The sequence below is a fragment of the Palaemon carinicauda genome, chromosome 6, assembly GCF_036898095.1.
Source record: "Palaemon carinicauda isolate YSFRI2023 chromosome 6, ASM3689809v2, whole genome shotgun sequence".
NCBI lineage: Eukaryota > Metazoa > Arthropoda > Malacostraca > Decapoda > Palaemonidae > Palaemon > Palaemon carinicauda.
Genome location: NC_090730.1, coordinates 153049189 through 153059056, shown reverse-complemented (window position 1 = coordinate 153059056; position 9868 = coordinate 153049189). Strand labels below are relative to the sequence as shown.

At 33.5% G+C, this 9868-nt stretch overlaps 1 protein-coding gene across 1 annotated transcript in view; it reads left to right on the top strand.

Moving 5' to 3' along the window:
• LOC137643288 (histone acetyltransferase type B catalytic subunit-like) overlaps positions 1-9868 on the top strand; it is a 103494-nt gene that overhangs the window by 43936 nt on the left and 49690 nt on the right. The window contains exon 3 of the mRNA XM_068376127.1: positions 6296-6418. Within this exon, the coding sequence (XP_068232228.1) occupies positions 6296-6418 (123 nt within the window). The remainder of the gene's footprint in view (positions 1-6295; positions 6419-9868) is intronic.

Genomic DNA, 9868 nt, shown 5'->3' with positions numbered 1-9868 from the left:
TGCATGTTTATACTTATCACGGTATCGATGTAGGATGTTAAGAATATTCAAGGAATTGCTACGCATAAAACAGCTCAAGAATTAGGTTAATACAAGGACTAACTAGGATGCTCTCAAGTTATCCGAGCCCAAGGCCTTGTCCGACAGTCCGAGCCAAGATGCGTTTGGGCTGTCCTTCTAGTCTCAAGGATTCACATGTTGAAATCACTAAAAGCTATTAATCAATAGTTTTATCTCTCACATATATTGGTGTCATCTTGTCGTAAAGTATAGGGAAACAAAATTTGACCTTATATGAATTTTCAAAGAAGGAATGATTTTTTCCTACTTTTGTGTTAAATTGTAGGCTAGGTGTACTTAGACTCTTAGAGCATACAGTTTTTAAGCATAGGCCTATAGGTTGTCCCATGAACTTATTGGAAATTTTATCAGTGAATTTATCGCCTCTTTTGGTTCAATGAGTTACAAAATTTTAAATGTTGATTGTTACAAAATAGATAAAACCTGCTTTCAATACGCTCTATAGTGACCTAGTCTCTCTCTCTCTCTCTCTCTCTTCTCTCTCTCTCTCTCTCTCTCTCTCTCTCTCTCTCTCTCTCTCTCTCTCTCTCCTCTCTCTCTCTCTCTCTCTCTTGAAAATGTTGAACAGAATGATTAACATTCAAGGTAAAAATCTAATTGACTTCATATATATTTTTTGTTTTTATTTAACAACTCAATCATTATAAAGGCACACACACACACACACGCACACACACACACACACACACACACACACACACACACACACACATATATATATATATATATATATATATATATATAATATATTATATATATATATATATATATATATATATATATATATATATATATATATATATATATTATATATATATATATATATTATATATATATATAATGCAAGCCGGTAATCAAATATACAGGCACACTCAGATAGAGAGAGAGAGAGAGAGAGAGAGAGGAGAGAGAGAGAGAGGAGAGAGAGAGAGAGAGAGATAGAGAGAGGAGAGAGAGAGGAGAGGAGAGAGAGAGAGAGAGAGAGAGATGCGGGCGGTGGGTAGGGAAACCGAAACAGTGCTATGAATATTGATTTCGGGATTCAGGTCCCCATCAGAGCTCACTTGTCTACCTGCTTTATCTCGAAAAAATCCCGCATGGATTATTTTGCTCAAGAAAATAATCATCAGTTTTACCTTCATCAATTTTATATTAACATTTTTCCCCTGTAGTTTCTCAATCCGTTAAGAACTTCTTCAGGGATTTGTTGGGTGAAATATGGGATTTTTATTGAAATATTTCTTGATAGTTACAAGAAATTGATCGAATTGGTAAAAAGAATTCAATAGCTATTACCTTTATGAAATAAATTGATAAAAGCATTCACCAGTTTCTGACATTATTAGTTAGTCAACAGGGACATTTCAAAGTGTTACAAAAAGATTACAATAGACATTTTTGAGGGCTTCATTTTTCAAATTCGATTTCTAAAACCTCAATGAGCTTGAACTCTCCGCCTCCAGACTATATGGATTGGACACCAACTCCGAATTTTCATAGAATGGCATAAGGCTTTAGAAAAGCACTCAAGAGGTCACATGAAAATAAAGTGATTATGAGAACATTTTTAAATTTCCCTGGCTTTGCTAAGAGGGATTTATACTGATATGTTGACAAATAGTGATTTAAATTTTGAATATAAAAAGATAATCCGAGATGAAATTTTAACTGTTTATGTGTTTTGATTTGTTCATGATGAATACTTTAAGTTTATGTGCTGCTTTAATGTCCTTCAAAAGGGCATTAGTTTATTCATGACTCAAATGTTCCTGAATATAGGAATTAATAATCAGAATTTTATTGCAAGATAACGTTGCTGTTCATAGCACATCTTGCAACATTTCCGAGGCAAAGTTGCCATGTTGTCGTAAATTTTATATCTAAGCGATTATGACGCAATACTATCTACGCCTTATTCAAGCTATTATAGTGAATTAAAAGTGCAATTGGTTCTCATTTGGTGTTGAGTTGAATTTAACTATCGCTTCACGTTTTTAGTTTATGAAATATTTCTTGATTTGTTGAAAATTCAAACGCAATCTGCCCCAATTGATACTATATTATATGCAATTTATATAGCTTCATATTATTTGTGTAACAGATTTTCTATGACTTGTGAATTCGGTGCTTAATTATGACAAAGCCTTTATCAATTGAATTCAGATCAATATAATGTAAACTGTTTCTGCATTAGTACTTCAATGCAACTGCAAAATTACTTAGATATTGCCTGTATGTTTATATACAGAACAGCTACCATAAAAACTATTCATAAAGCTATATTATTCGTTTTCACCTTCTTTATAACAAAACCTACGCCAAGCGAAAATAATATGACCATTTAACAATAAAAGTCTCATATTATTTATTCAGATAAACCCTTTATGTAAGTTGGATTTCCATTGATATCAAGAAAAACAGTGTACGATATTTGCAGTTTTGAACTCGTTTTAAAAAGATTGAGAACACGCCCTGAACTATACAATCATAGAAATTCCCACAAATATTGCATCATTCCTCTTTAGTTTCCTACCAGTTCGCGCAGTTCAATATGCAAACCACGGTGGCCACGGTCAAACACGCAGCGAACATGTCAGCGTTGGGTTAGGCCTATTTTCAAACGGAAGGATGACGCTCACGATTGCTAAGATGACGCAATCATCGTTTTAAACAGATTTAATTTTCTCTCTTACGGAATGCCCTATTGCAAGAGCCCGTGTCTTGCTATAGGCAAGGTGTTCTTCAACGAATGAACCTATTAAAAAAGACTACCTTTATATAAGGTTTGTTTTTTTCTTCTTTTATAGAAGAGATCCATACAAAGGAGAAACCACATATTAATTGTTGCTCATCATCAAAATAGCAATAAATATTGTGATATAGTAATCTTGATAATCTCAAAAAATTATGCAAATCTTATTTACAGTTTGGACTAAAATTTATCGTTGTTACTTGTCATACTTGTATGGAAAATGATGTATACAAGTTAGGATATATAATTGCACAATGGTTTACTTAGTTATTAATGGTCTATTTCATTCCAAATGTAAATATTTAGTTGGGGTTAAATGATATAGTACTTTTCCTGTTATTAAAGTTGTTTCTTGTTAGAAATGCCATATTTTATACATTTCACCTTACTTTAGACTGGCAGTCATCGACACCTTTTTTTTTTTTTTTTTTTTTTCTTTTTGAATTGTCATACATTTTCTAGAATTTCAGTATTGTTATATCTTCCGCTCATACATAATTCAAATACCTAATTTCTAACCAGCAAAATGATTTTAGTGGGAGTTAAGATTGCATTTTTTTCGGTCAAACAAATCTATTAAATTTCGCAATTCCCGACAGACATATGCTAGGCTACCGACAGCATCTATTGTATTCTTCCAATTCTAATCTTCGTTTTATAATTCTACTTTGCTCCTTTTTCTCGTCACGTCCGAATTATTCATATTTTACTAATCTATTATCGCCTAGTCCTTGCAGCTTTTATGTGTAGCTTTTTAAAAACATTCTCTATGCTATCAACGTAATAATAATAATAATAATAATAATAATAATAATAATAATAATAATAATAATAATAATATTAATAATAATAATAATAATAATAATAATAATAATAATAATAATAATAATTATCATCATCATCATCATCTCCTCCTACGCCTATTGACACAAAAGGACACAATAATAATAATAATAATAATAATAATAATAATAATAATAATAATAATAATAATAATAATAATAATAATCATCATTATTATTATTATTATTATTATTATTATTATTATTATTATTATTATTATTATTATCTGTAAACCTGAGCTATTTAAACCCACACAATTCTGTGCTTTTCTTCCCTGTCTTTTTTTTTTCTTTTTTAGCTCCCATCACCAGACACAGCAATATAAAATAGTTATAATTGAATAAAACATCGCAGTATCAAAAATACTTTTAAATCAAAATTTACCATGTACAACTATTTCATAACGAACATTTGTTCCACATCTTCTTTCTAAAAGAGCTTGAAGTAATTTAGCCGTTTAAACCCTAGGCTACTTATCATTCAAAATCTTGATATAATCCCATCCTGACATATCTTGCAATGCTATATCACCATAATTCTCACATTTACTCTTATCCTTTCCTATAGAAGTAGGGCCTACAATTACTCCTCTAAGGCATTCATTTGAATTTTTTTCCTCACCTTAGCATACTTTATACAGCATTGATAGCTGCTCAGTTTAATTTTAACTCCAAACCATGGCATTTTATCTGCTCATGTTGCAATTCAGTACATAATCATTCTCAGGTCCCAAAAAATTGTTTTTCACACCCTTTCTATATTCAACAGGCTCTCTTAAGTATATTATTATTTGTTCCAGTGATCTCTCTCTCTCTCTCTCTCTCTCTCTCTCTCTCTCTCTCTCTCTCTCTCTCTCTCTCTCTCTCTCTCTCTCTCTCTCTCTCTATATATATATATATATATATATATATATATATATATATATATATATATATATATATATATATATATATATATATATATATATATATATACATATCTCACTTGATTGGGAATGCCTTAACGTGGTGAAAGGGGTTTGCGTATCACCATAATCAGCAAAGCTGTGATAGTTAGGGCCCCCCATACTATGTTGGTTTGCTGTGAACGATCAAACGAAAATCTCCCACCATCACAAATCCGCAATGGTCAGCGGGATGATGAATACTGGACAAACCTCATACATTAATTGACATGTCTGAGACTATTGTCCTGTAAAGGACTGGTAACATCTGCATTTATTGCTGTTGTTGTTGATGATTGAATGAGTCCAGAGGTTTACACCACCATGCCTCTTGAACCCTTTCACAATTAACATGGACAGCCATATCTTATTACTTGTTTTGTGTTTAAATCCAACCCTCCACTGAAGTCGAGTGAACTACTTCTCGGGCGGGTCCATATTAATCATCAAACGAAACATTTTCATTATAACTTATACAATTCTTTGATTGTAGCATCTTCCAAATCATATGATCTTGTGAAAAGTAATGTCTTTAGTTTCTTCTTAAATTCAATTGCTCCCTTTAGGTCCTTCATTTCAGTTGGCAGTTTATTATAATGTCTAGGCCCACAGTAGCTAAAAGCCCTTTCACCAAATTTACTATGTATTTGTTCTTGGTTCAGATAGCCTATGTTTGTCACTCATGTGTCTTATGTTAACATTTGTTTCTAGTTCTAGTTTATTCAGGCATTCTCTTAGATATTTTGGTTCATTTTGATTCAGTATCTTAAACGTTAGTAAGAGTAGCTTGTATTCAATTTTCGCTTTTACCGGTAGTCAGTGTAGTTTAATTAGTGCAGGGGTAACTCTTTCCCTATTGTGTAGTCCTTTTATTAATTTAGCGGCTCTGTTTTGTACTCTCTGAATTTTCTTCAGCTGATAATTTGGTAAGCCATAGAACAGTGAGTTGCACTAATCAATTCTTGAAAATATGTGGTGATTAATGAATAAGGCCATAGATTTTTCATCTAAGTATTTACTAATAAATGCTATGTTTCTAATATGATAGTTACAATTTCTCACCATATTATTTATATGTTCATTCATTGTCAGTCTATCATCCATGATTACTCCAAGATTTCTGACAGATTTCATTAGGTCAATGATCGATTGACCTATTTCAATTCTTTGGAAGCATTCGATTCATTTTATATCGTGTTTCATTTCAAACCAAGGAGCGATCTATATAATGCAGGCTATATCTATTCGAATTCTACTTTTATTATCTGTAGATAACCTAGTTCCTGTGGGATTTGGTTACTGGGATTTAATTTTTAGACCTTAAGCCATACATTTAATTGCTTCCTTACATCAAAACGTTCCTGTTCTTCAGAAAGAAATCAGCCACATTCAATCCTAAGTTTTCAAGCTATCTGACCACTTTCATATTTTTCAGTCTTTATAATTCACGGTGATGTACATCAGAAATTTGAATAAGTTGAAATGAGAATTTATACATAATACATAAGATATTTTACGACAAATTTATGTAATTAGACAACATCACTGTGATTTCTTAACTGGTTTGTGAACTCTTAGACATCTATTTCAGAATTCTATATTACATTAATATTATCTTTCTTATTTGATTTTTTTCATTGCATTTTTTATTCTGTTCTTATATTCCTATTTATTAGACGTAAATAACAAAATAACCATGAATAGTTTTCACAGGAAAAATTGTAATGATTGTATGCTAGTTTTCTGTCTGCTTCAATGGCAGTTGTTAGCTCCATTCATGCCAAACATAAATATGGCGGGTGAGTATTCTTTCATTATAATTTTTAAAAGTATTTAACTTATTTATATCAAAATCAGTCTTATTAGTCATTTCCATGGAAGCATTCCTTCCTGAATGGACCCGTATGTTAGAAGACAAGTTCTTATGTGCGTAGATTCTTGAGTAGTAGAATAACCTTTCTGAATATTAGATGTTGATTTAATGTTTATTGTCATTATGCCTAATTGAAGGTTCATTGGTATAAGTTAATTAATTCTTTTTATATAAATGGTTCTTTTGGTGCTAGTTTCATACATTTGACCTCGTATATAACCATTTAGGCTATTATTTAATAAGGCGTAGTTGCCTCAAGATGCCCTAATGAACCTATGACTGGCTAATGCGATATACTAAGTAATAAAAGTTAATTATGTTAAAATGCTTTGGGTAAGGTAACGGTTCTTACAAGATGTGTGAACAGTTCTAAGAAAATTATTGCTTAAACCATTGTAAATCGGTATTCTGTACATTGATAGCAACATTGCAACCTGACCTAACCTCGCCTGACTAATGAGGTCGGGTTCGAACTCTCATTTGGGTATTTAGCCCCCTATGTCGTCTATAACGTTGCTCTTCCCATTTTCCTTTCTAGTAATCTTCAAAATGATTTAAGATAATTATATGCCCGCTTTTAGCGCCTGAAGGTAAAATTATAGGTACGGACAAAACATTTTGAACCAAAAATAGTTCTTCCTGTGTGGTGAATGTAGTTCGTTGGGACAGGAAGATAAGAGTACAGCAGTCTAAGGATACGGCTCCTAGGTTAGGTTAGGTTTGGTGGAGAACCTTAGGTTAGGTTAGTTTAGGTGATGTTCTTGTGTCTGTAAAATATGGTTTTTCGCTCCGTCCCTACAAACTATAAAGACACCCCTCCTGGGTATTATTTTACTGTATTACAGGGCAATGTAACCTAGGAAAAGAACTACTTATAGAAAAAATTACGCTCTTCGAAAATGACACTTGTTCCCGTCGCAAATGAATAGTTTCAGAAATATATATATCTATAGGGATGTGTGTAGGATGGCGGCCACCTGCATGTATGATAGCGGCCGCCTTATTTTCAACTTTATCGGAAACTTGTATAGAATATTAACTGTTCAGAATGTTATAAATATCCAGGGTAAGTACTTACTATACCGATATACAAAGATTTTGAAAACCATCTAATTCGACGTGAAATTTATAAGTCGAACTGGTGGTTCTGTTTGTTTGCGGTTGAAATGAAGGTCAAGTTCGGTTAAATCATGTTATTTGCTATAGGCAAACATATTTTATGTTCGAAATGATACCCTCTAATACAGTAAAACTTTACTGTTATTTGCTGTGAAAATAAGTCCATTTCGAAGAAAACTAACGTTGTTCTATAGGTAAGGCTGTCTTTTAGTACAGATTTTTCTACCGCGCCTAAATGTAGGGTCTTTTTTACTTAGATGAAGAAGTGTAAAGCAGCGGGAATAGGACATCTCAGGTATACAGGAATAAAAGTTGAACCCAATATACTGTATCGAAGAGGTACATCTCAATCTAAGGGGCTCCTCTTAACTTTCACTATGTCGGCATGTATACCGGAAGGCTCGTCAGCGAGTGTTGCCCCTATTCTGCAAACTTGTGCATGCAATTTTTCTAATTTATAATTTTTATGATAAAGTCATTCCAACAACCAATTTATTTTATTTTAGAGCATCAATCTTCCACTGGGGGTAAGAAGATGATTACTCGTCCACTGTTTTAGATACTGAAATATTAAACAAGAACTGAACAACCGATGAGTAATGAGTCAGCATCTTAGTTTAGGTTAGGGGGATTATGCTGTTTTGATGTTCATTATTGGTGGCACGGATAATAAACGTTTTTCTCAAACATTACTTTGATCTTACTGCTCTCGTTATAAAAAAGTTTTTGTATATTTAGTAGGAGTAAAGAAATGTCGTAAGAATTTTTCTGGCACCTTGAGATTTTAGCATTATAGGCCATTGCCTCGCAGTCTCGCCTGTCTATATAAGTGGAAAAATTACTCTTAGGGTCAGGCATGTTCTATGTTTTCTCATACTAGCATGGGTAGTTTGGTAACAAACAATTATAGTAACCTAAAATACTATAACTACTTTGGCTTCCCATTTTACCAACGGTTCATTTCCTATTTTATGTATTCTGACTCTTATTGGTGTTGTTCATGCGTTTTGTGTTGCCGCAGTTCTAGGAATAAAACGATGTGGGCATCCCAGTGGGAAACTTTAGTTATGAGGGTATTTGAAAACATAGATCAATTGAATTGAATCTCCAAGAGTTTAAAATGCATAAACTACAAAATAAGCATTGGTGAAAAATATACTTCATCTTTATTATTGTCACAAAAAACATCAAGAATAAAGACAACGTGCGACCAGTTACAGAAATCTATTTTAACCTTATCCTCCCGATTCTAACCTGATGCAAGTCATTCCATAAATATCTAGCCTAGGGTGCCAGGTCTTACCTGATCTAGAAGGCCTTTAATATGAAGCACATTGACTGATAAAAGGGAATTTTAGAAGTTCATCCTTATCTTGTATAGTTTGTTTGAACTCATCTTAATTTTTGATGGGTAACGTCTCTGCCTGGTGTTTGCCAGTCGGGGTGTTCGAGTCCCGCTCATACTCTTGAGTGCCATTAGTGTCTGCAACCTTACCATCCTTGTGAGCTAAGGTTGTGAGATTTGGGGGAGCCTATAGGTCTATCTGCTGAGTCATCAACAGCCACTGCCTGGCCCTCCCTGGTCGTAGCTAAGGTGGAGAGGAGGCTTGGGCGCTTATCGTATGTGATATGGTCAGTCTCTAGGGCATTGTCCTGCTTGTTAAGTCAATGTCACTGTCCCTTGCCTCCTCCATTTCTGAGCGACCTTTAAACCTTTAAAACGGACGTTTTATCATTTCAGAGCCTGGTAAATCACTTCACTTTGCAACTTTTGTTGTTTACTGAGGTAGTTATGAGAGAAAGTTATACTGTATTTGCAAATGGGAATTTTGTTTTACGTCTTGATTTTGTATGCAAAAACATTAACTTTATTCTCGCCATCAATAATTTGCAGACATTTAGCAAAACTGAGGAGTAGCCAGAGAACATCCATGTACTTCTATAAAGCCCTGTCCACACGATCGAGCTTGCCCGATGAGCAAAACTTGATTCCAGACCACAAAGGATAGTGAGAATGAGGGTTTATGACGTCAGAAGCGAAAAAATCACAGGGAGGGATCTGGCAACAGTTTTGCCAGATCGCTGCTTGTGGTTTTCCCGCTTCTGACGTCATCAACCCTCATTCTACCTACTTATTGTGGTCTGGTATCAAGGTTTGCCTGTTGGGCTTACTCAATTGTGTGGACAGGCTTGAGGTTCAAAATGGTAGGTTATTGTTACCTTATTCTTCTCAGCTTAGTTCCATTTCTTTTAGGGG